Below are 25,963 nucleotides of genomic sequence, written 5' to 3'. Positions count from 1 at the left end.
CAAATGCGACATCTAATAATAAAACTGCAGCAACTACACCAGGCCAATGTTGCCACCTGGCATTCTTAAGCAGCTGCCATGGGCCTAGCACCCAGGTAGGACTTAATGCCGATACTTGCCCTGATTCCCTTCTTCATTTTTAACCTCGCTTGATATTCCAAGCAAAGCCAGACGAAAGATTTGTCAGCTTCACCATCCCATTTCCAATACTGGCCCAACCACACGTTTCTGGGAAGCTTGCATCCAGGTGATGAAAGAAACAACTTTCCTCCATTGTATTTTCCTTACAATTGTAAAGGAACTCTTGTTGTGGAACAGCAACTGCTACTTAAGTCTCACGGTTGGTGTACGCACACAAACAGACCAGCATAAGAGTTTTTGAGTAATAGGTGTATGTATGTGAGCATATGTGTATGTGTATGCATTTTATTCACAAAAGCTGCTCCTATAACAACCGATCGACTTTAAAGAACCTTACCTCAGCAGCTTGGGTCTCCTGATGCAACAGAGTCAGACCTGTGAGATCTTCCAAGAAGGAATGTGAGGAATTAAAAACCTTTGCTAAGAAATTAAAGCCTTCTCTTTCATATTGCTCAAGGACCTGCAAAACAAAAGACAAGAGGGAAGGGTGTTACTCCTTTTTGTTGTTGTTCCAGAACCAAATCCCAAAACAAACTTAAACAGAACAGAGCAGACCAAAACAAAACAAAACACGTGACTGTTAACAAAAGGTGGACAAAATAATAAACAAACATATAAATCACAGCCTCCTAGTTTAATCTTCTATACTGTACAATATAGATTTACTTTTGCCTATGCCAAAAGTGAACAATAAAATTAATTTAACACTACCTAAATACATATTGCAATACTCGGCTTTTCAAGGATAGACACCTTGCAAATGAATAATGACGATATTCACAGCCACTTGTGAAACTCAGCAGTCTCCCTTGCAACCAGTGCAATTTATATACAGCTGCAGTGCAAACATTATCTCAGTTAATTTCTGAAGGAAGCCCAGAGAACGGCTCACATACAGGATATTTTACTTAAAAAAGCAATGAAATTTAGGCTTCAATACATGAAATTCAATCCTATTTAAGTATGAGTCTTCAAACAGTCATATACCTCCTGTTGCTTGCTCATCTCTTCAGAAGTCTCCAGCTAGGCCTTACATTGCTAAAGGAGGAAACTCAGAGGAATCTCTCTCAGCTGCAACCATTCAATTGCAAATCTGCAGCCAGTGTTGATTGTTTTTAGCTGACAGCATTATACAGCTAATTACACAAGGAGTCCAGGATCCTGAATCAAACTGAATGTCAGGTTTCCATCTTGCAGCACAGCTACCTAGTCAAATTGGTATTCCAGGTAACGTGCATGGTAAGAATGGGGAGGCAGAAAAATGCAGTATAATTCCAAAAGAAATAGCATCAAGTTTTTGTGCTGCGTATAAAAGCAGACACTATTATCAGAGGTTTTCTTTGAAAGCGAGTGGGGAGGCAAATCAGTATTGACTTAAGGAAGTGTTGCTGTTATCCTGTCCAGCGCTGAAGCTAAGCAGGTCTGCCTTTCTAAGGTGCCGGGGGGGGGGGACACACTTGGGAACCATATGTAAGCTGCTCTCAGCATCATAAATAAATGGCCCAAAATTTGAATAAATTGTGAACAGTTCAAGTACCACCACTATAACCTAACGTTAATTTAAAATATAATTTATCCTACCTTCGGTCACAGAAGGTGGAGTTGATTTGATCATTCCATCAGTACAAGTGTTTCTGATTGCCAGATGGAGCGATCTCCCTTGTTTCCCCTCTGTGCACTGCTGTGAAGGTTCTCTTAAACCTTCAGAGCAGATATGGGGATGGGGGTGGGGAAAGCCCCATTGTGCTGGCTTCTGCTAACACACAGGGTTAGTTAAATCTGGCCCAGGGCCTCCAAGGTGACTTACAAAAGTAATCAGATGGGCACTAGGGGATTTGATCCGGGAGCAAATTCCTTAAATACAGTGCCACCACATAGAAAGCCCTATCCTTTGTAGTCACCCAGAGCAGCACCAACAGCTCGATACACGTTATTCAAAACATAGAAATAAGACTGCCCTTGTCTTGATTAGTTAGAAATGGATAAAACAGGAATAAATAACAAGCTCAGGCTGGATTTTTTTTTGGGGGGGTGAGGGCAATATCAGGTGGAAAGAAGGATAGTATGAGGCCAGAAAAGCTCAGGAAAGGCGTCAATAAAACTTCATTGGGTGTTGAAAAAAGGCTTGAAGGAAAATTGGCTCTGTAAACTGAGTGAAAGAGCTAGGTATGAGGAAAAGACAGATGAATGGAACAGAGTTAAGGCCCACAGGAGGCATAATGCTAAGGCACTGCTAAAGCAGGGACTTTGAAATACACAGAAGGATTAGGAAATATATATGCATAAAAGTTTTGTGGAGATGAATAGCAATGCTCAGCCTTCCTCGATGGCTTACAGGAGCTGCAACCTCTCCACACAACTGCAGTGCCTGGAGACATCTTAATTGTTGTTTGAATTCAAAGAATGGTGATGAGGATAAAGCAGAACCTAAAGGTGCAAACACTGGAAGAGAAAAGGTAACAGGCTCCCACCCACTGGATTGTCTTAATGTTATGATGGTATAATGTGCACAAAGCAAATTAATTCTACTATCTTAGAGAGGTCGGTAGTTTCTAAAACTATCTTTCAGTATTCTAAGAAGTTATTTAACAACCTAACCAGATGTATCTATATAGATCATGCCCTACACAGAAGTCAATCTACAAACTCCAGAGCTGCCAGTTATCATCCTCTTGAAGATGTTGATGTTAATCTATTTTGTTGGAAGAACAACACAGAGCACATAAAAATTCAGGCCAGATTTTGGTTATCGATATGCAAGCATCAAAAGACAAGCCTGCTTTCAAAACACTAGCATCACTCAGAAACAAAAATACACACGGATAAAGAAAGCACAAAGCACAGGAACACAATTTTTAAAAGATCGGACTCAAAGATCCAATGTGTGAGCAGAAGGGACTTCCATATTGCATTGTAGGCGGGAGGGCTAACTAGTTCCTCCCACATTATAGTCCTCCAAACCCATTGAAAAGCTGCTCCATAGGGCAAGGAACCCTCCAGAACAGAATGTGATGCAAGACACTGGACTATAGCATGTGGGTGGAAACTGGTAAGAAAACACCTCACCTCGCCCCCTTGCATATGGAAGCACATTCTTCTTGCAGAGAGGATTTTAGCGTATTAGCCAAGTGCAGGGAACAACAGCTTGGATATAAAGATGTTTCAGATACTCCAACTCAAGGGAAAGCAAGGGCAGGGAGGAATAATGACAAACTTGGAGTTTGTTATTTCCCCCCTTATGTTGAAGCAGCAATCCCTTAAAAGCTTAAATGATTATGCTCAGGAGATCTCTGGTTTTACTCTTGCCCTGTTATGCTTCTGGGTTTACCCCTGGAGAACTGACTTTCCATTCCTTGGATGGTGTTCCTTTCAGAGCCAGGGAACACTGGCATCTAGCCATACATCTATTCCCTAAGTTTCAAACTGCAGTCTTGAACATGGTTTTAACCTTTCCAGCTCTTTCATGCTCTCTGGGCCTAGTATTCAGCCTTCATTGGCTGAATTGTGCACACAAGCCGCCCTGCTTTATTTCACATATGCATTTCTACATCTCCCCTCACCCTGCTGCCTTCGCTTTCTCTCTCTGACACCTTAGCTATGCCTTGCTTATATATGTTGATACGGTTCATTTTCTCAAAGGCATCTATACACCTGAGCTGATGTTCATAGCATAGTATATTTGTTTTGGACATTTACTACATCTGGAAGTGGAAGAATTCATTTAGACAACTCAGCTAATTTTTGCATTTTTTTTAGTTTAACCACAACATAAAAATGCAACTTTGGAACTTCTAGCTCCCCTTGGGAGTGCAGTCTCAAGACTCAGAGGCTCCTCATTACTGAGTATCTGGACCAAATTACAACTGAGGTTAAATGCATCTTTACATTTTTAATGGGCATGTTTTAGAACATTCAAGCTGTATCTGCTGCAATGGTGGTGCTAATAACTGATTTAAACTATTTCTCCCCTGTTGAAATACCTACTAGTGTGAATTGGGAATTACTCCTAAAGCAGGGATGGGAAAACTACAGCCTTCTGGATGTTGTTGGACACTACAACTCTCAGCATCCCTGAGCACTGGTCATGCTGGCTGGGGACTATGGAAGTTAAGGGGTCACTTGCTTCAGAGGGGGGAAATTTTCATTAGATAGCAGAGAAGGTTCTCTCTCAGACCACATGGAACTGCTTCTCTCAAATACAACCCTGCCTCCCTGTGCACCATGTAGCTTCCCCAAAGCTGCTCCATAGGGTTGGGGCAACCCACAGAACAGAATTAGGGGGAAGGGGAAAAGAAATTCTGTTACACAGCCAAAAGACGGAAGGAGTGCACCAAATACTACCCAGAATGCTTTACCATATATGTCCCGTATATCAAAGTAGTTGAGGAACTGTGTGAGAACAAGTGAAGTGATTCCATCTAGCAGCTGAATAAAGAAGTTATGAAAATTAAACTTGTATTTAATTGAAACACATGTCAATACTTCCTGCCGGAAAATATGGGATACAGTGGTGCCTCGCAAGACGAAAATAATCCATTCCGCGAGTCTCTTCGTCTACCGGTTTTTTCGTCTTGCGAAGCAACCCTATTAGCGGCTTAGCGGTTTAGTGGCTATTAAAGGCTTAGCGGCTAAAAGGCTATTAGCGGCTTAGCGGCTTAGAAAAAGGGAGGGGGAAGCGAAAAAAGATCAGAACACTCGCAAGACGTTTTCGTCTTGCGAAGCAAGCCCATAGGGAAATTCATCTTGCGAAGCAGCTCAAAAACGGAAAACCCTTTCGTCTAGCGGGTTTTCCGTCTTGCGAGGCATTCGTCTTGCGGGGCACCACTGTAGCGATATTTCACAATTTCAAGGCTAATGAGGAGATGAGACTCTTCCTAGCTGAATATTACTTCAACACAAATATAAAGGGTTTACATTTTATTTTTCAAAATACTTCCATAATTTTTCAGGTCAATAAAGAATCCAGACATTATCACTATCCTTGGATAAACTAAGCTGGCAAAGCATGAGACTCTTAATCTCAGGGTCATGGGTTCAAGTCACAAAATATTGGGCAAAATATTCATGCACTGCATGGGGCTGGTCTAGATGGCCCTCATGGTCCCTTCCAACTCTGCAGTTCTATGACTGATAGGATCTAGCTTGCAAGGTATGTAATCTAGAACCTAGTTCTCTTAGGCCGTGTGTTTTTAATAATTACTCTTAGAAGACAGCATCAGAATCAAAGCCAGCTGTGGTAATTTCCACATGCCTGTACACTTTTGTGCTAGATTTGTGCTCGATCTGCTTGTTAAAATCTGATCAGTTCTACTTGTTTATGCCACACACCACACGGTGTACTAAGGGATTTGTTGGCAAGGCAATTATTCTGCCCAATGTATGTGGGCGAATACAAAAGAATGTTGTTTTTTGAGCAATTATTAAGCATTTGGAATTATGACAGACCCGGATGCCATGGGGAAAAGAGTATACAGTGGTGCCTCGCAAGACAAAAAGAATCCGTTCCGCGAGTCTCTTCGTCTTGCGGTTTTTTCGTCTTGCGAAACAAGCCCATTAGCGGATTAGCGCTATTAGCGGCTTAGCGGGCTTAGCGGATCAGCTGATAAGCGGCTTAGCGGCTTAGGATCAGCTGATAAGCGGCTTAGCGGCTTGGGGAAAAGGGGGGGGAGGAAAAAACACCCCGCAGGAACTCGCAAGACTTTTTCGTCTTGCGAAGCAAGCCCACAGGAAATTTGTTTTGCGAAGCACCTCCAAAACGGAAAACCCTTTCATCTAGCTCTAGCGGGTTTTCCGTCTTGCCAGGCATTCGTCTTGCGGGGCACCACTGTATATGCTAGGAAGAGGCTGGAGCAGTGAAAGGCACAGGAAGCATCACAGGCGGAATGAGTGAAACAGCCAGCAAAAGTCCGTCTCCTAAAGGCTAGGCAAAATCTCAACAGACCACGCCCTCTGCCTCAGAAACAATTTGAAAAATTTAAATCTGGCAACTGACTTGTTGGATTCACCGTTAATAATTATGAGAATACGCAAGTGCAGAAATGAAACTGCATCTATATTTATTGTAGTTATAAATGTACTATATAGCTTTATGGCCACAATAATAAAAATAAAGTTTGTGAAACAGGTGCAAACAGGAAATAGGGGAGCAGAAGGGAAAGAGGATGGGGAAGTCTATGTTGAAATATTTGGAGAGTTACCAACCACAAGTCAGCTATGGCATCATTTTTGGCTGCAATACCCAAACCTGTGGATGTAGAACTGTCTCCTCACTTTCCTGCAATAACTATTTTAAATAAAAAACAATCAGTGTGTGGAAGAAAATACCCTTGGATGTGGCAACTATAAAAGCTTCCTGTTATTAATCCATCTATATGAAAGACTGTTGTTTTGGTATCAGAAAGAAGATCTGTAGTGATATGAAAGTGTTTGGTCTATTCCCGAGTGACAGTAAAAGTGCTCATAAATGTCAATACTGAAGTGCATGGCAGATTATTTTTGCAGTGTGATTGATGGCAAGCAGAAATATCTGCCTACTGTATGGCGTGCTCAGAAAGGTATCTGGCCAAGGCACTGAGACTTCTCTCCTCCATCTTGTTTCATTTCAGTTTCCACTTTTGGATTGAAAGGCTCTTTATAAGTTTCAAGTATCACTCATTTGTGTCATTCTGGCTTGCAACACTCTCAAGAGAGCCATATGCTGGCCCTATTTCCTGGCAGGGCTATTCTGTTCATTATTCTTATGGAAAAAGAGTTTCATGCCATCCACGCTGGGTGGATTAAAAACATGCAACACTCATCTAACTTTAGCAGCTCTGCCTGTACAAGCCCCCAAGAAGTTTGAGGTTCTCGCAAGCAACGCTCTCAACTTTTCCTTAGGATTCTACAGCCCTGGGTCCACTTAAATTTTTATTAATGTTCACTCTTCCTGGTGATTAAAACAAAAAGCAACTGTGAAGAGCTTCAAAAGGATCTCTCCAAACTGAGTGAATGGGCAGTAAAATGGCAGATGTCTTTCAATGTAAACAAGTACAGTGGTACCTCGGGTTACAAACAGTATACAAAGTAAATATAAATGAGTACAGCGGTACCTCGGGTTACATTCGCTTCAGGTTACATATGCTTCAGGTTACAGATTCCACTAACCCAGAAATAGTACCTCGGGTTAAGAACTTTGCTTCAGGATGAGAACAGAAATCGCGCCGCAGCAGCGCGGCAGCAGCGGGAGGCCCCATTAGCTAAAGTGGTGTCTCAGGTTAAGAACAGTTTCAGGTTAAAAATGGACCTCCGGAATGAATTAAATTTGTAACCAGAGGTACCACTGTATAAAGTGATACCCCCCTCTCCTTCAGCCCAAAATACAGTGGTACCTCGGGTTAAGAACTTAATTCGTTCTGGAGGCCTGTTCTTAACATGAAACTGTTCTTAACCTGAAGCACCGCTTTAGCTAATGGGGCCGCCTCCTGCTGCCGCACCACCGGACCACAATTTCTGTTCTCATCCTGAAGCAAAGTTCTTAACCTGAGGTACTATTTCTGGGTTAGCAGAGTAACCTGAAGCGTCTGTAACCCGAGCTATCACTGTATTCCACTCACATCACAGTTCCTCTTCCTTTACTATAGTTGACCAAAGTGTTATCACAAAAATGCCTCAGGAGAGGTTTATTTTCTTTTTATCGTATCATAATAGTATATGCAATACTTTGGAGGGCTCCCCCCCCTTTATCTATAGGAAGAACAATGCTAGTGATTTTTACCCAACACCTCTAAGGCAATACCAGTTCCTTTCCCCCCTAATGGAACGCCACTTTCCAAAGCCTGAAATGAAACCTTTTCCGGCTTTAATTAAAGAGAATTAGATTACACGTTCCTAACAACGTAAGGATGTTAATGTAACATTGTGCCAGAAAAAGATTTATCAAAGGATTTGCTCTTTAAAAAAAAGAAAAAAGAACAGAGGAGAACAGAGAGGAAAGAACTGTGATCTTCCCCTTTCAAAGTTCTTAAAAGAAAGCCCTAAGTGACAAATACCTTCCAAATTAGAAATGTGGAAATAGATATATATATATATATAGAAGCTAAAGCAGCCAAATTCTCAATCCCAGGTTTAACTTTCATAATCTTTATCTCTGTACGTTTGCCAACAACATAAATGACTTATCTAATTTACGTATCTGAAAGCTTTTTAAAGTCTCAGAACTAAATAAATAAATAAACTGCTTTTAAGTTCTGTGGAGCAGAAGTGTGTTACTCGTCTGCTAAAACTGAATTCTTTGTTTAGCTGTTCCGCTCCTTGCAGTGTCACACTCAACAATGGCTTGGATCCTAACTTTCTTTCCATGAATGGAAAAGGGCTTCCCCGCAACGCCCTTCTGTCTGCAGCCCTTGAAAAGCTGTTCTCCTTGGCTGGAAGACCCTTGAGAATTTTACAGTTTTTTAAAAATACAGTCAAGAGAATAGGATGGACCCTAAATCTCTTAGATTTCCAAGGCCATGGTAAAGAGGTGCACCATCAGCATACGATAAGAGCTACTGTACATAATGAAGTTGCCAGCCAGTCACACCTCTGAGGAGAGGGAATTCTACAGCTTAGGGGCTGCCACGGGGAAGACCACCATCTGCTATAAAAGAGTTCTTAGGCTTGGAAATCCTATTTAAACTTGGCACAGTTGAAAAGAAGGGATTTCACATTTCGGCTTCCAGGCACCCAGCAAATTCTGAAGGAATCATCCCTGGCAGAACTCTCACTAGTCCTTAAACTGTAAGGCTCTCTTTTGCCAAACATACATGTCCCGATTCCTTCCGAGCCTCCTTGTGAGTCTCAGTTCATTCAAGGTCAGAATAGCTCACTTGGTTTCAGTTCTAGAATCACCTCAGTCCTTCTAGTACAGCTGCCATATTTCCAGTTCTCCAATTCTAGGCACCCTAATTTCCATATTTTTCAGATTTCTTGATGATGATGATAATAATAATAATAATAATAATAATAATAATAATAATCAGATGTTGAATTAGAAAGGGGTTAAGAAACCTCCACCTACTTCTTTTCTGTGCCAAACTGTCTTCTCCCAATGCTGCTTTGCAATGTTGGTCATTGTGCTTCTCTTGTGCACTTTTGCATGTAGCATGTATTTATTTATAACATTTCTACCCTGCCAACCTAGCAGTTCGAAAGCACGTCAAACTGCAAGTAGATAAATAGGTACTGCTCCGGCGGAAAGGTAAATGGTGTTTCCGTGCACTGCTCTGGTTCGCCAGAAGCCGCTTAGTCATGCTGGCCACATGACCCGGAAGCTGTCTGAGAACAAACACCAGCTCCCTTGGCCTATAGAGCGAGATGAGCGCCGCAACCCCAGAGTCGGTCATGACTGGACCTAATGGTCAGGGGTCCCTTTACCTTTACCCTGCCTTTCACTATCAATTGGTCTCAATGTATCTTCCAACAACACAAACACTCAAAGGCAGGGGTCAGCAACCTTTTTCAGCCATGGGCCGGTCCACCGTCCTTCAGACCATGTGGTGGGCCTGACTATATTTTGGAAAAAAATTATGAACGAATTCCTATGCCCCACAAATAACCCAGAGATGCATTTTAAATAAAAGCACACATTCTACTCATGTAAAACACACTGATTCCTGGACTGTCCATGGGCCAGATTGAGAAGGCGATTGGGCCTTAGATTGCCTACCCCTGCTCAAAGGCTAAATAGAAACAAAGACAACACTATAATGTAAGATGCCAAAGTTCAATAAATTAATTCCCTATTCCCTTTCATAGGCTACAGTGTTGTTCATAATATGGCATTTTCTTAAGCATAGGAGCTCCTTACCATATTCCTTGCTTTATATAGTTTGGTCGTAATGCTAAACCATAGTTTATTAACTCTGTGAACAAACCTGAGTGAGCCCCTGGATTGCATGCTCCCCTCCCTCCCAGTTGCAAGCAGATGAGAAACATATATTTACTAGTTTAAATTAACTGCAGTTTGTCATTATGTCTGAACGCGATCAAATGTGGTTACTGATCTGGGCTTGTTTCAATAAAGCACAGTTTAAACTTACCAAAGATCCCAGGTCAGATGTAATGTCAAAGTGTGGTTAAGCTTAAACAAGAAAGCAGATTCCTCCAATTTTTTCCTCTTGGCCTCACTGGAGAAAAAGGTAATGTTTTTTTCACGTAGTGCTAAACTACAGTTTAGCAATTCAGCCAAACCAGGACTATTGTTCCTATTTACAAGTAAAACTCATAATCGTACGAGCCAAGATGTTCTTCTTGCTTAGGATGAGATTACCACTTTAAAATTATGTGACCAGCTTTCGGTTCCCAGACTGGGGACCAGGCCATATTGTGCCATACATAAGATTACACTGCAAATAGACCTTTTATATATATATATATAAACTGCAGACTAAGATGACTATCAACAACCAGGTCCCAGTAGTTCCTGTAAGGTCTTAAAAAGGACAGCCAATTTTTTTAAACACGATGAAAGCACTCAAATTAATGTCTTCACTGTGAAACAAAGCTAGGCTTGCATTGTGTGGATAAGTGGCTAGATGCCCAGAGTGAAGAACCAAATCTATTTGTTAGATAGTTCAGCTGTGCAAAATGACACATGATCGAGAGTTGTCAAGGACCATTTTACAGAGAATTCATTTTAAACCAAGGCTTTTAAAATACATCTGTGTTTCTTTTCAAAAAAGCACAGGCAATTCCCCCTCCCCACAACTGACTGGAATGAGAGTATGGGATAACAGTTCCTTTTCTTTCAGGCTGCAAAGCCTTTGTTCTCTTAAGTGGCTTTGTATGAGTAATTCAGTTCTTATGTTACATTTGAAATCCAGGGAGGAAGTAACTTCATGTATTTGCTAGATCTTTATTTTGCTTATAAGAGCTACGAAAAACATCAGTATTAGTCTGTGGAAGGTGAAAAGTGACCTTCCAGTATTTCAAACTTGGCTAGCCTTTTTCTGCCTATCAACAAACTTGGATGGCCTTAAATTGGAAGGCAAAATCGTTTTGACGTACATGCCACTTTTCCTTCCATCTTCACTCATGTAGGCACAAAGAAGCATTAACTCTTCTTTTGTCCCACTAAATGCTGGATAAATGCATCTTGAGCACCACAAAAATTGTGCCTCACATACAGGCTGCCAATATTTCCAAGTCCCCTGCAACTGGGAACATTACCAATACTGTTCCATTTACCAAAACAGCCTCCATGTCCTAAGCTGTGAGAAATTTTCAAGCAACCTTTGCAGTAAAAAATAATAATAATGTGTGGGATGTGGGTAGCTCTGTGGTCTAAACCACAGAGCCTAGGGCTTGCTGATCAGAAGGTCAGCGGTTCAAATTCCCGCGACAGGGTGAGCTACCGTTGCTCAGTCCCTGCTCCTGCCAACCTAGCAGTTTGAAAGCACATCAAAGTGCAAGTAGATAAATAGGTACCGCTCCGGCAGGAAGGTAAATGGCATTTCCATGCGCTGCTCTGGTTCGCCAGAAGCGGCTTAGTCATAAGAATAAGAATAAGAAGAATATCTTTATTGTCATTGCCCCCTTCGGGCTCCCTCAGCCAATAAAGCGAGATGAGCGCCTCAGAGTCGTCCGCGACTGGACCTAATGGTCAGGGGTCCCTTTACTCTAAAAAATGAACTATAGAGCCTTCAACTTATAAGCGTAGTATTAATTGGTAATTCACAATGTTTTATGCACAATAAATCAAGCATGCTATAGAAGACATCACACCTCAGTTCTGAATGCATTTACTTGGAAGTATGCACCCCTAATTTCAACTGAACTTGCATGTCAACAGCTATGTTTAGAATCGTAGCTTAAGAATGAAGAATTCCCTCAAATAAACCCTACAGTGCCTTGCACCATCACTGATATTTCATAAGGAGCCAAATAAATTTCAAAGCACTAAAAATTTTGAAGCACTGTGAAATGGTGCTCTACTTTTTACTATTCACATTTTCAGAAATGTGATATCGCAGTTTCTTTTAAGCTTGACAGTTGTAATCTCCGTATCTCTTTAGTTTTTTTTAATAACTACTTTAAATAATCAAACCACACTGCAGTGATTCCATTTGCGTTGTATCTCTGCCTACTGATTTTTCAAAAGATTCACAAGACATCAGTATAGATATATGTTGATTCTTTTGCCTCATCTGTTAAACAGCTCTTTTTAAATCATATTTTCTTTTTAAAAAGAAACTAGTACTGAATTCAGGATGTACCTTTTAAGAAAAGAGAGGAAAGGATACCTTCAATTAGCTTTAGTTACTCTATGGTGGTGATGTATATATGGTTGGTTAAGCAGCTGAGATTAAGCTACAGTTATTCCTGATGAACAATCCAGAAACACTCTTCAGCACTGGCACAAATGAAGCTTGGGTATACTTACTACGCTGTTTTGCAACAATCACCCAAGTGGCTGCACATGATCACTAATCTTAGAGGCAGCTGTTTGTCATTCCAGTCATAACAGTTGTACTGCTAATAAGGGTGGTGATTATGGAAGACAAATTCAGGCCCAAATTAAGGTACTGGCTTCACAGCGGACATCAAAAGTCCTCATTGGCTACCTTATGGAGCTGAAGATCTATCTGACAGAAGTGTAACTTGGACCTTGATTGTTCAGTTCTCTTTCTGGCACGGTTGCAACATGAATACCAAAAGAAATATGGCAATTTCTGGAACTGAATAAGTATGAAATGGAATCTCTTAAGATGCCTATACAGGTCCTTTCATATCTTATCAGCTGTATATCTATACTGAAAAAATGGATGCAAGATTTTAAAAGAAATCGCATCATTAAAAAAAAAAAGTTTTAAGAAATTATTCGTAGTTTCAAGCACCAAGAAACTTTCAGCCAGAAACATGGGGAGTGTCAGTATTGAAATGACAATTTAATGCAATGAATTTTATGCATTAAATGACAATTTAATGAAATGACAATTTAATGTATTATGAAGAGGGGAAAGTGCACAGAACTGAACTGCCGTAGTTACATTTGTCATTGGCATCAGAAATCTTGATCCTATGAGGCAACAAAGCATATTTTGATTCTAAAAATTCAAGCTGAACATGTAAATAAATGTTACTTTTATACTGTAAGGAAATACATGTACCCTTGAAGCAACCTTTTCAGCAGAAAAAGTAATTTAATATTCTCACCACATGAAAAGTGATCACTATGGGAATAGCACAGCTGTTAAAACCCAAGTCAGATTTTATTAAATCATCAAACCTGTTTATGTAAAGCAGGGCTCTTAAAATGACCACAATGAGGAAATCATTTCCTAACACATCTCTCCCCATCCCTCCCAATTTTTTTCCAGAAACCTGAAACAGGGAAAAGGTTCCATCTGCATTTTACTTCCACACTTTGGGCAGGGGCATGGAAAAGAAAACCAAAGCATTTCTATCGTTTCAGTTGTATCAGTCATGTAAGCTAATTCTCACATAGCAGAAGGGGGAGGGACTGGGACGGAGGCAATGGCAGCTTGCCTGAGGCCTCTTAGTATGTTCTCAGATGAAGTAATATTTGAACCAGAGGCTTACTGGCTCACAGCTCATGCTCTCATACGTTATGAGGAATTTGAACAGCAAATGTCAGGAAGGTTATTGTAGTCTTGACAAAGTACAGCAGTTATATTAGCAAGGCTGACTGACATTCCACTGCAACAGGCGAATTTATAGCAGGAAAGGTTCCACTTTTTTTATAAGGCCTTTCTTATCCTATGTCCCTGACCCCAACCCAATTCCCAAAACCACCTTGGAAGGCCTTAGATATTTAAAATTGGTGTATGAAGGATGTGCTGTTGTTTTCTGGAATTAAAGAGAAATGCCGGCAATGAATCTGGCATGACTGAAATAATAGCACTTAATGTGCGAGCCAGATTATGAGTCAGACCTACTCAGCATTCACAGCAATAGATCCCAGTCAAGGTGATTGCTTAAACATGGACTTACCCCAGAAAACTGCTGCAGAACTGAGAAGGCTGATTGTGAACGTATGTTTGATTTAGTCTACACTAAATGTCAAACTTCTGAGTAAGAAGAAGCCAAATAATGAGAATAATTCATTACACTGGTGCATGTTTGCATAGTGTACTCTGGTTAGCATGTATGTGTCATTTATTTTGCCAAAGTATGATAGAGAAGGATTAAGGAAGAAGAAAAGGAGTGGGCTTCTGGGCGTGAGAGGAGAAAATGAATACGGGGCAGCTAAAGAGTTCATTTGGGGCCAGCCAGCTGTAAGGGTCAATCAGCCTCTTTTGGGGGCACAATCAGAAGGAGCGAGTGATAGATAAAGGCAGAAATTGAGACCTGAAAGTTGCAATAAGATTTTAAAAAATGGCATCGGCCCAGCATACCTGAAGGAGCGTCTCCAGCCCCATCGTTCTGCCCAGACACTGAGGTCCAGCACTGAGGGCCTTCTGGTGGTTCCCTCCCCGAGAGAAGTAAGGTTACAGGGAACCAGGCAGAGGGCCTTCTTGGTAGTGGTGCCCACCCTGTGGAACACCCTCCCATCAGATGTCAAAGAGATAAACAACTATCTGACATTTAGAAAACATCTGAAGGCAGTTTAGGGAAGTTTTTAATGACTGATGTTTTAATGTATTTTTAATCTTTGTTGGAACGTGGGTGGCGCTGTGGGTAAAACCTCAGTGCCTAGGACTTCGGTCCCAGCTCCTGCCCACCAAGCAGTTCGAAAGCACCCCTAAGTGCAAGTAGATAAATAGGTACCGCTTTATAGCGGGAAGGTAACAGCCTTTCCGTGTGCTGAACTGGTGCTGGCTCACCAGAGCAGCTTTGTCACGCTGGCCACGTGACCCGGAAGTGTCTCCGGACAGCGCTGGCTCCCGGCCTCTTAAGCGAGATGAGCACGAAACCCCAGAGTCGGTCACGACTGACCCGTACGGGCAGGGGTACCTTTACCTTTACCTTTTAATCTTTGTTGGAAGCTGCCCAGAGTGGCTGAGGAAACCCACCCAGATGGGCAGGGTATAAATAATAAAAGTACAGTGGTACCTCGGGTTACATACACTTCAGGTTACATACACTTCAGGTTACAGACTCCGCTAACCCAGAAATAGTACCTCAGGTTAAGAACTTTGCTTCAGGATGAGAACAGACATTGCCCAGCAGCGGCGCAGCGGCAGCAAGAGGCCCCATTAGCTAAAGTGGTGCTTCAGGTTAAGAACAGTTTCAGGTTAAGAATGGACCTCCAGAACGAATTAAGTACGTAACCCGAGGTACCACTGTATTAGCCCTAGCAACTGGGTAGTTGGGTTCCACCTCAGACAGAAAAACATTTTGGCTAGTACTGAGCTCATTTTCACCCTGAGTTTGAGGCTAGGCCAATAGGGGAAAGTGGCGGAGTTCAGCAAACAGATTGCGGGCATCATTGGAGAATATCTTAGAAGTGCAGTATTGCATGATTTCCCCCATGCTTTTCCAGAAACAACAGAAGAATAGGACCAAGGGGAATCCATTAGAGCTCCTTTCCACACTAACATTTGCTCTCCTGGGAACTAGAACAAAATGAGCAGGGAATATGCTATGGGATGGGCTCTTTCCAACCAACATTCAATGTCTGCCATTTCCAGAGTGATAAGGAAAGGATCCATGCTACAGAGGTCTCCACATTCCTAAGCTTATCCAAAGTGGCTTAACAACAAACTTGACAATTATTACTTAGCTTCAAGCACTATCAATCACTGGAAATGAGTGGAAGAAGGTACATGTTACATCAACTGAGACATGGAAGTGGGAGAAGGGCCAGTGAAGACACACACTTCTATAAAATAAAAAGAGTGATGCACCATGGATCTGAGTGAATTAGGGCAAAGGGAACACCAACAATCTCATCCTGCTCTCAGCCCGGCCCCACCTGTCTCCCTTCTTGCTTGCAAACAATCCAGGGGGGTTGCACGGCCTGTCAGCTTCTTTCTCCTACAAGTGTTGCCTCAGCAGGGAGGAAGGTGGCTTCAAAACGAGAATTAGTTGGTTCTGCCTAGCACCGGCTTTGACTCTGGCTACTTTTGGTCTTCCTGCCTTCCGCACTCCCACTTGCCACCACAAATTCTGGCTTTGGAAGGAGAAGAGATGGTGGTAATGAGGCAGGTCACCTCCGTTGACAGCTGGACTCACCTCCATTAGAAAGACTTTGTGAAGGATACATATACAGTGGTACCTTGGGTTACATACGCTTCAGGTTACACACGCTTCAGGTTACACACTCCACTAAGCCAGAAATAGTGCATCAGGTTAAGAACTTTGCTTCAGGATAAGAACAGAAATCGGGCTTTGGCAGTGCGGCGGCAGCAGGAGGCCCCATTAGCTAAAGTGGTGCTTCAGGTTAAGAACAGCTTCAGGTTAAGAACGGACCTCCGGAATGAATTAAGTACTTAAACCGAGGTACCACTGTGTGTGTGTGTGTGTGTGTGTGTGTGTGTATAACATTTTTTAATAAAAAAATTAAATGACTGCCTGTAACAATGGTGACAGCAGCAGGGTTATTTTCATTCAACACAGAGCTAAAAAATGAAGATATTATTCACCGCCTTGTACAGGTAGAATCATAGAATCATAGAATCATAGAATCATAGAGCTGGAAGAGACCACAAGGGCCATCGAGTCCAACCCCCTGCCAAGCAGGAAACACCATCAGAGCACTCCTGACATATGGTTGTCAAGCCTCTGCTTAAAGACCTCCAAAGTAGGAGACTCCACCACACTCCTTGGCAGCAAAATCCACTGTCAAACAGCTCTTACTGTCAGGAAGTTCTTCCTAATGTTTAGGTGGAATCTTCTTTCTTGTAGTTTGGATCCATTGCTCCGTGTCCGCTTCTCCGGAGCAGCAGAAAACAACCTTTCTCCCTCCTCTATGTGACATCCTTTTATATATTTGAACATGGCTATCATATCACCCCTTAACCTCCTCTTCTCCAGGCTAAACATGCCCAGCTCCCTTAGCCGTTCCTCATAAGGCATCGTTTCCAGGCCTTTGACCATTTTGGTTGCCCTCCTCTGGACACGTTCCAGTTTGTCAGTGTCCTTCTTGAATTGTGGTGCCCAGAACTGGACACAGTACTCCAGGTGTGGTCTGACCAGAGCAGAATACAGTGGCACTATTACTTCCCTTGATCTAGATGCTATACTCCTATTGATGCAGCCCAGAATTGCATTGGCTTTTTTAGCTGCCGCGTCACACTGTTGGCTCATGTCAAGTTTGTGGTCAACCAAGACTCCTAGATCCTTTTCACATGTACTGCTCTCAAGCCAGGTGTCACCCATCTTGTATTTGTGCCTCTCATTTTTTTTGAGGTAAAAGAGAGGTGTTTCATTTAAGACAATTGACTTGGAAATTCCATATTTAAAGGAGGGTAGAAAATTACTTAAGATTATATTGGCTAAGAAAGGTTTAGTTAGTAGCACAATGCTCAACGGTGACATAAAGTACACATCTCAAAATAAACAAAGGAAAGGCTTGCATGTAAAAAACGCAACAGTGACAAAGCAGAAGCATTGTTTTGAGGGGGAAAAACAGTTTAAATTAAAAACCAAACTTACTCTGGGAGAACAGGCAGTGCATTTGTCAAAAGCCAGGCTGACGGGAAGGACGTTATCAAATCTTGATAAAAACCCTCGAATCTGCAAGTCAAAGAGATAGGCAGCAATATGATATTAATATTGTGCTGGCTGAGTTTTGCAAGCACCATCTTTTGAAGAAAGTATAGCCAAGATGCCCATTATTTGTGGCACAAGTAGACAGACTTCAGCAGGCCTTTCTGCTGAAACTGACTTGGCACATGATATGTTTTGGTTGTGCAGGTAGGAGGACTAGCAGGCATTTTTATCTCACTGTATACAGAAACAGCACCACCTGGAGTTGAAACTTCTTGACTGCAGCAAGCAACAACTGAGAGAAAAGAAGAAAGCATGACGACTGTTGCTACTGAATGTATTGTTCAGGTTCTTGCTCTGCAGCCATTCTGAAATGGAAAAGGTGCGCACACTTCTGTTTCCTGCTGCTTGATACTAACCAATTCTGTGTATTACAGAAGTTGTGTGTGCAACTGAAATTTCCAGTCAGCCAGCCAGCTTTAATAAGCCCTTCAGGAGGAACAAAGAAGGTAATGTGATCCTGTAGACCAATAAAAGGGATCACCTTTCTTAGTTTTATCTCTTTCCTCCTCACTGGCTAAAACAGTAATCGCACTGAAGCAAGAGTTCTGTGGCTGACATCTGTGTGTTCTTAAAAGCATGGTTTCATTTTCTTTAAAAAAACCAAACCATGACTGAGCAGAATCATTAATCCAGAATGGAGAATGGGACCAGTTCTTACAGGTATTTGTTTACAGTAGTTCAATTGCTACTCTGATTGTGAATACAGCATCCACAGATCTATCAAATCCTTGTAAATCTTTTCCAATCCTGTAAGAGTAAAGGATCAAACACTTCAATTCTAAATGTCTTGGGGGGGGGTAACGATCTTTGAATCTTTTAACTGCATGATGCAAACTGTAGTACCTTCTCAAACTCACTTGTTACATGTCCATTATTGTTTAAATTATGGTATCCTTGCTCAGATTCTTTTGCAACTGGAATTGCAAATAATATACTATTATATAAACCAGCTTATTTTAAGATTATACTTATATAAATATAAATAAACATAAATACTTATATAAATAGTAACAGACTGAACATGACTGCGTTAAAGTATATATTCAGAAAATCAGCCTATATGAATTTAACATATGCCTTCTTACTTCAATCACAGTATTTGATATATTGCTACTGTTTAGGTTACCTACATCTTACCCTGCACCAATATGGCCAGTGCAAGAGGGATGACCCCTTTTAATTTTGAAGTGTCTTTAAAGGAAACAAAATTATTGAACTGGTTCTTTAAATAGACTATTAACTACCTTGCTTTGTAATCTTAAAAAAACATTATCAAAACAACAGTGGGTGTTTTATTCTGAAGCAAAAACTGCGGGCAAAGAATAAACTGAGCTGATATTAAGATGTTGAAGAGGGCATGTAGTAAGAAAAAGAAAAATTAAAGACTAAATTAATACCCATCCAGGCCATTGCGGTGTCATGGTTAGAGTGTGGGACAACAACCCAGGGGATAAGGGTTCAAATCCTTGTTCGGCCATGAATATGCCACCTTGAGCTCTTTGGAGGAAAAGGTGGGATATAAATGAAATAAATAAATAAAGAATATAAACAAATGAAACAAACAAACAAATAAATAAATAAAATCTCTGCCACAGAAGGTTCAGAGTTACAACCCTTAAGAAATTCTCCGCTAACAAGGAAATAATTTTACTAATAATTTTTGTGATATAGTTATGTGCATTTGTGTCCAGTTTGTGAAACATTCAGAGAAGATGACTGCTTCACAGCAAGAAGACCTTAAAGGGCAAGAAGAAAAATACTACTATGAGAGGAAAAGATCAAATTAATTAGCTTCTGGTCCACCACCAAAATTTGCCCTGATTCAGATAAGCATTAGAAGAGAGAGCTCTGGCCCCAAGAAAGCTCTCCCTCCTAATTCTAAATGGATATGGTATCAGCAAACAGAAGTGGGATAGTATTACATCTTCTTAGCTAGCAGGAAAGCATTTGTGAAAACAATGAGGAAAAAAGAAAAAACTGACCATAAAGGATAACATGTTGCAGTTCAACTAACTATGCATCATTGTACAATCAACTCTTGAAAACACACACACACACACACAAACCCTGATGATTTCTTAGCACTTTGTACAACTTAGCTTTTACAAGCTAGTCTTATCTCAATCTATTTCCTTGCCGAAAAGAGCAAAAGGGTAGTTTTGAAAACGTTAACAGCACTAACAAGTAACAGGAGAATTGTCGGGGTCACTTACGAGGCAGCATCCACTGGTGACTTAAAAAACCCAATAGTAATTGCACTTTTAAAAACCCCAAAAGCTAGTCTTAGTATAATAATCAGTTCAATTACCAATAATTAAAAAGGAAAGCTCTTGCATAAACAGGTCGCTGGATGTCATAGCAAGTGGATTTAACTAGTTAACAATATTGGGTTACATCCAACTAAACCATTGCAAGCCCAGAACGTCTCCTGAAATTGCAGCAGAACTTAACCCTCCACCTCAACGCTCTTCAAATCTGCTTTGTGGGGCGTGTCTTCCAACCCTCTGAGGCAGATTTAGGGACAGCTGAGGGGGCTCAAATAAGGCAAAAGAGGAGGAAGAAGTAGAAGAAGAGTCTGGGTTTGATATCCCGCTTTATCACTACCCGAAGGAGCCTCAAAGCGGCTAACATTCTCCTTTCCCTTCCTCCCCCACAACAAACACTCTGAGGTGAGTGGGGCTGAGAGACTTCAGAGAAGCGTGACTGGCCCAAGGTCACCCAGCAGCTGCATGTGGAGGAGCAGAGACGCGAACCCAGTTCACCAGATTACGAGTCCACCACTCTTAAGCACTACACCACACTGGTTATATTGCAGAGGCAACATTTATTCTCCTTGTGCGATAATTTAGCTGGATATAATCTTTTGTAAGGGGGTGAGGTGAACCTCAGGCTCAAGGGCAGCCCTAGCCCTCAGAACCCTCCACAGACCACATCCCCTCTCCTCTCACTACTTCCAGGGGAGACATAACACATCCCAACCTGGATTCGCACTTGTAAGGCAACTCATGGCCTAGCTCAGGCCATGCACAGCAGCAGCCAGATCAAGGGAGGTGCAAAGAAACCAGAATTTTTACTATGAGTATTGTCATGGTCGCATACTCATGCTTAGCCATGGGTTCAGTGTTATATGCCAAGTGGGTCTATTTGACACATTTCTATATCAGGAGATAGCAAGCCAATGGCGTATATTTTTGGTTTACTAACCTGATGCGGCACAAGCCCAAGAGAGGTGGGAGGTTCATTCATTCTGTCATCACTACTGCTGGCAATGGCATAGCCACTAACAAAAAAGGAGGGGAGAGAAGGGAGATGTATTCAGTTAATTAATTCCATTTATTAATAATCTAGAATTATTATTTTGATTAATTAATTTTATTAATGTTTTGTGAAAACATGACTCCACCCACACAAATATGACTTACCCTTCTGGGTGCTGCAAAATGGATACCATTAATTCCACAGCAAGGGCTCCTGCTATCATGGCTAATCCTGGTCGACTGACTGTGCACTGCTGATCTAATGTCCGATCCCTGGTGGACTACAAAGGAAGGCAGCTCTCACAATGTTATACTTTTAAGTTCTTTTTATCTGCATAATTGTGCAAAACGTTTTAAAGGCTATCTTTTAAAACGAATGCTAACAAATGGACCACTGTGCTCTCAGGGGAAAATATAATGATTTTAAAGTGATATTCTTCATAATAATAATAATAATAATAATAATAATAATAACACACTGAAAGGTTGCAGAGACAGATTGTATTAAAAATCAAGAACTATAAAACACAATAACACAATAAGTTGTAATTCACATCAATTATACTTACATCTCCCGGTGCCACAACGTCATTGCAGAAGTAGCAACCAAGTTTGTAACCAGGGATATTTGAAAAGAGCGATGAACCCAGAAGATCGGCTGAAGCTGAAGGATTATTGCAGGGAGAATCGCCCACCTCTTGATGCTTTGGCTTCTTCAGTCCATGTCTCATCACAACAAAGGTGTCAAATCCCAGGGCAGCATTGATTACCAGCTGTACAAAACAAGGAAAAGTATAGAAAGTGATAATCAAATCAAATGCAGGTGAGCAAGCGAAAACCTATTTATTGTGGGGTAAAAATTACAGAAATATGGCAATATATTGTAAATGTTGTTTACAAAATAAGTTACTGCTAGACGAAATCAGTTATTGATAATGCTACTACATCATGGGTAGCCAACGTGGCATCCGGGTGCTTTTGACTCTGACTCTTATCCGCCACAGCCAGGGTGACCAGTGATCGGGGATGATGGGAGCTGGAGGCCAACAACATCCGGAGAACACATTGGCTGCTCCTGTGCTACATGAAGGACCCCTGGATGCACATATTCCCTCATCACCTTCATGCACTGCGATTCCTTTCCTCCCTCCCGGGCTTGCTGGAAGCCATAGTTATTCTGTGTAAATCCAAACAGAAAACTATGTACAAACCCAGATTGGAAACTATGAGTTGTGTCCAATGGTATCGTTCAGCTGACTGAAGGCTTCCGTAAGTAGGAAAGGGAGCGAAGTCATTCTCAGCAACTCCCCTTCCCTCCCTGCAACCTTCATGCCTGCCCCAAATATACTACAGAGGGCTGGGGGACGTTCTAGATCCGATAGGAGGAAAGCAGCTACTGCAGGGAGACAGGGAAACCACCCAAAATGGCTTGCTTCTCTCCCCATTCCACTGACTGGCATCACTGGTTGCAACTGTTGTGGGATAGTTGGATACAAGTCCATGGCTAGATCCCTGTTTTCCAACCTCGCTTCTATACCTTGACTTAAGATGAGTTCACAAACCCAAGGCAAAAGAGAGAGAGAGAGAGAGAGAGAGAGAGAAAGAAAGAAAGAGAAAGAGAGGTTTAGAGACCCATCCTGTTATCTACTTTGGGATCTTGCCCATATCTTGCTATTTCAACAAAGCTTAGAACAAGAACAAAAAGTACAGTAGTTATATACTCTGATAATTTCATTACATCATTTCATCTGACACTACACAGGTTTCACTTCAAAATTATCATATACATAGCCTGTAAACTATTTTTATTTCAACTTGATGATTTCCACCCCAGTACTTCTACAGACTGGAAAAATAAGAAGATAATTCTCCAGGTCTTCAGTAGCTATTCCCACAAACACATGTAAGCTTCTTTTCTTTTCTTTTAAGTAAGTGGTAAAAACTGTTGAAGATGGAAACTAATAGCCACAAGCTGACAGATCAAATACAGTTGCCAGCATCCTTGGTGTTCAACAGACTACAATTACCCTTAGGCTATAAGCAGAAGTACATAAATACCTTAAGAAATTATTAATATTTATTCAATTTTTACAAGCCAAATTAAAGTTATGAAAACAAAATTAAAAGAGGAAAAAAACGGAAGCAGCAGAAGTCCAGATCAAAACTCTAAGCTATATTTTAATACAATTATCCTTTGCCAAGCAAGTATGCAGAGATATGTTCCTGGATACCACTCCCCTTCAAAATATTAGGATATATACACAGGGTCTTGCCATAAAGGCCAGCCAGAAATGTGATTATAATAATGCGCAAATGGAACTGAGCATGTCACACTAACACTGACAACTAAGCTGTTTCAGTCTGAGGGAGATTCCAAGCAGAAGATAGCTATGAGCATTAAGTCATTGGGAAATGTTTGCAGTTGAAGGGTTTGATTTGTGTTAAAACGGCAACTGCAAAAGCTTTTGAATGGCCACCACAGACTACAATGCGCCACTTACATCATGGCCTCTGGGATACTAATGAAGTAGGATACCTTTCTCTTGCTGGCTGCAATAACAGCAGGAAGCCACCGGCTTTCCCTGGTGTCCATTAACAAAAAGATGACATCGTGGGCATCGATGAGCTCCTCCAGTTGTGTCACATCCTTGCGGGCCTGCTCCAAGGTGACGTCAGAAAAATTTACTGGGTGACCTGGCATTGGGATACTCATATTAAAACCTTCAGCATTCTAAAAAATGAAGCAGAAAGAAAAGAGTAACACACATATTTTCACACAGAATACAACTTTTAACCATAATTAGGTAAACCCACTTGCTAATATGTTTGGTTATCTCATGTAATTAAGCCAGCAGGCACCAGCAAAATTGCAATACTGAGGAGAATAGAACTATTTTAATCATCATAACATGGATTATTTCATCTGCATTTAGAATCACAGCCGGGCTGCAGTTGTGGCTGCTTTAAAGAGAGAGAGGGCCATTTCATAAAGGTTCCCTATTACTGGACAGCTGTTTTAAGAATAATTAATGCGGAGTTTATTGTGCCTTCACAAAGCAAAAACAAAAAGCAAGCAATACATTTGTGGAAACATTAAGAGTCTTCCTAGAGATTATAGTTTTCCTAATGGAATTCTCTGCTGTCACGAATCTACCCAGATGATGTTATCCCCTGTATGTACTCCTCATTGTCAGGAAATCCTCGTTTTCTTTCCAGCAGAAAACAAGTCATTCTCACACCAGCAAGCCTGGTTCTTTTGTATGCTATACTACAGCATCACTATCAAGGGCATTAATAGGATGGTGCCTGCGACATTACTAGCTACGTACCTCCACTATTTTGAATGGCCTGCCAATTTTTCACTGTGTTCTGTCTGTCTCCCACTACCCACCACATACCTAACTCTACCCAGGACACAAACACATGCCATCTGCCGGGGGGGGGGGACAGCCAGCAAAAACCAGAGCAGGGCCTCAGCAGAAGCATCAACAATGTCAACAAGAAAATCCCCCCACAGCATTCAAGAACTGTTGGATTCTGTATGTCTCTGGAGGCAGAGACCAGCCCTGCTGTCACAGCACACTTGAGGCCACCGTAGCACTACGGTGAAGATATTCTACAAAACCACCTCCAAGAGCACCTCTGTCAGCTTGGCCAGGGAAGCTGCTGAGCAATGGGCTGGGAGGTACACCAGCAGCATCCATACTCAGATTCAGTGAATTACATGTGGTACATGTCAAAACAGTATTTCAGTACACAAAGCACACTCTGATTTGCTAGTTGAAAGAAGATAGTATTTCAAAAATAACCTTGTTATTTGTGTGTACAATCAGCCAAATGGGTTTCATTTTAAAATAACACATTTAAAAACACAGGGTGACCTAAGACTGCATATAAGATACAGTGGTACCTCAGGTTACAGATGCTTCAGGTTACAGACTCTGCTAACCTGGAAGTAGTCCCTCGGGTTAAGAACTTCGCTTCAGGATGAGAACAGAAATTGCGCGGTGGTGGCACTGCAGCAGCAGGAGGCCCCATTAGCTAAAGTTGTACCTCAGGTTAAGAACAGTTTCAGGTTAAGAACGGACCTCCAGAACAAATTAAGTTCTTAACCCGAGGTACCACTGTATTGTTAATACAAAGCTCAGATTTGTTGTGTAGTTGAGCTTACTGACCAGCAGATGGCATAAGAAAAACATATTATTTCAAATTGCAGAGAACCTTTCAGTAGCATGGAATAGCACCTTTGAAAAACCACAGGTGGTTGTATCCAACACAGTACTTCTGAAAGATGGGCAAAGTGGATCTACTAAGGATTGTTGCCCACACAAGTGGGGGGTGGGGGGCCATTTAGTGTGGTTGAGATGTTTGAGTAAGGTCTAAAAAAAAAAGGCAAAGGACCTCTGGACAGTCAAGGCCAGTCAAAGGCCATTACCAGAATTCAGAGCGTGAAAGGGGAACACCTAAGCCCACAGCATACTCCTAATACTCCAACCAAGATTAGGAGATTTAGGGAAGTTACAGTATGTAGTCCTTCAAAAATGGAGCAGTCAGATCCCAAAAGCAGAGCCCAAATATGAAGGCTGTTGATTACACAACAATACAGGGAGTTAGTTGGAGGATTCACAAGGCTGAGAAATTTAGTTCCTTTTAGTAAAAGCTGTCAATAATTACGAATGGAAAAATATTTTGTATAAGTGAGACGGTTGTGAGACTAATTAAAAAGCTCCAACTGCAATAAAAACCAATAATGAAACTGTTAAATCGAAACAGTTTCCATATGTCTCGTGCAGACAGAGCCTAGTTATGACTGGTTTTATTATTCATTTTATTGTTCTTGCCGCCCAGAGGAGTGAACTGATGGGGCAGAA

The 25,963-nt window shown here is 41.4% G+C and overlaps 1 protein-coding gene across 1 annotated transcript in view; it reads right to left on the bottom strand.

Moving 5' to 3' along the window:
- ATG7 (autophagy related 7) overlaps positions 1 to 25,963 on the bottom strand; it is a 123,767-nt gene that overhangs the window by 73,544 nt on the left and 24,260 nt on the right. Inside the window, exons 12-17 of the mRNA XM_082211913.1 lie at positions 23,629 to 23,823; positions 21,662 to 21,865; positions 21,258 to 21,373; positions 21,040 to 21,115; positions 17,719 to 17,799; positions 479 to 601 (exon numbers count right to left, since the gene is read on the bottom strand). Coding sequence (XP_082068039.1) covers positions 479 to 601; positions 17,719 to 17,799; positions 21,040 to 21,115; positions 21,258 to 21,373; positions 21,662 to 21,865; positions 23,629 to 23,823 — 795 coding nt within the window. The remainder of the gene's footprint in view (positions 1 to 478; positions 602 to 17,718; positions 17,800 to 21,039; positions 21,116 to 21,257; positions 21,374 to 21,661; positions 21,866 to 23,628; positions 23,824 to 25,963) is intronic.

The sequence above is a fragment of the Podarcis vaucheri genome, assembly GCF_965113315.1.
Source record: "Podarcis vaucheri genome assembly, chromosome: 2".
Lineage (NCBI taxonomy): Eukaryota > Metazoa > Chordata > Lepidosauria > Squamata > Lacertidae > Podarcis > Podarcis vaucheri.
This window is presented reverse-complemented; position numbering and strand designations above follow the sequence as displayed.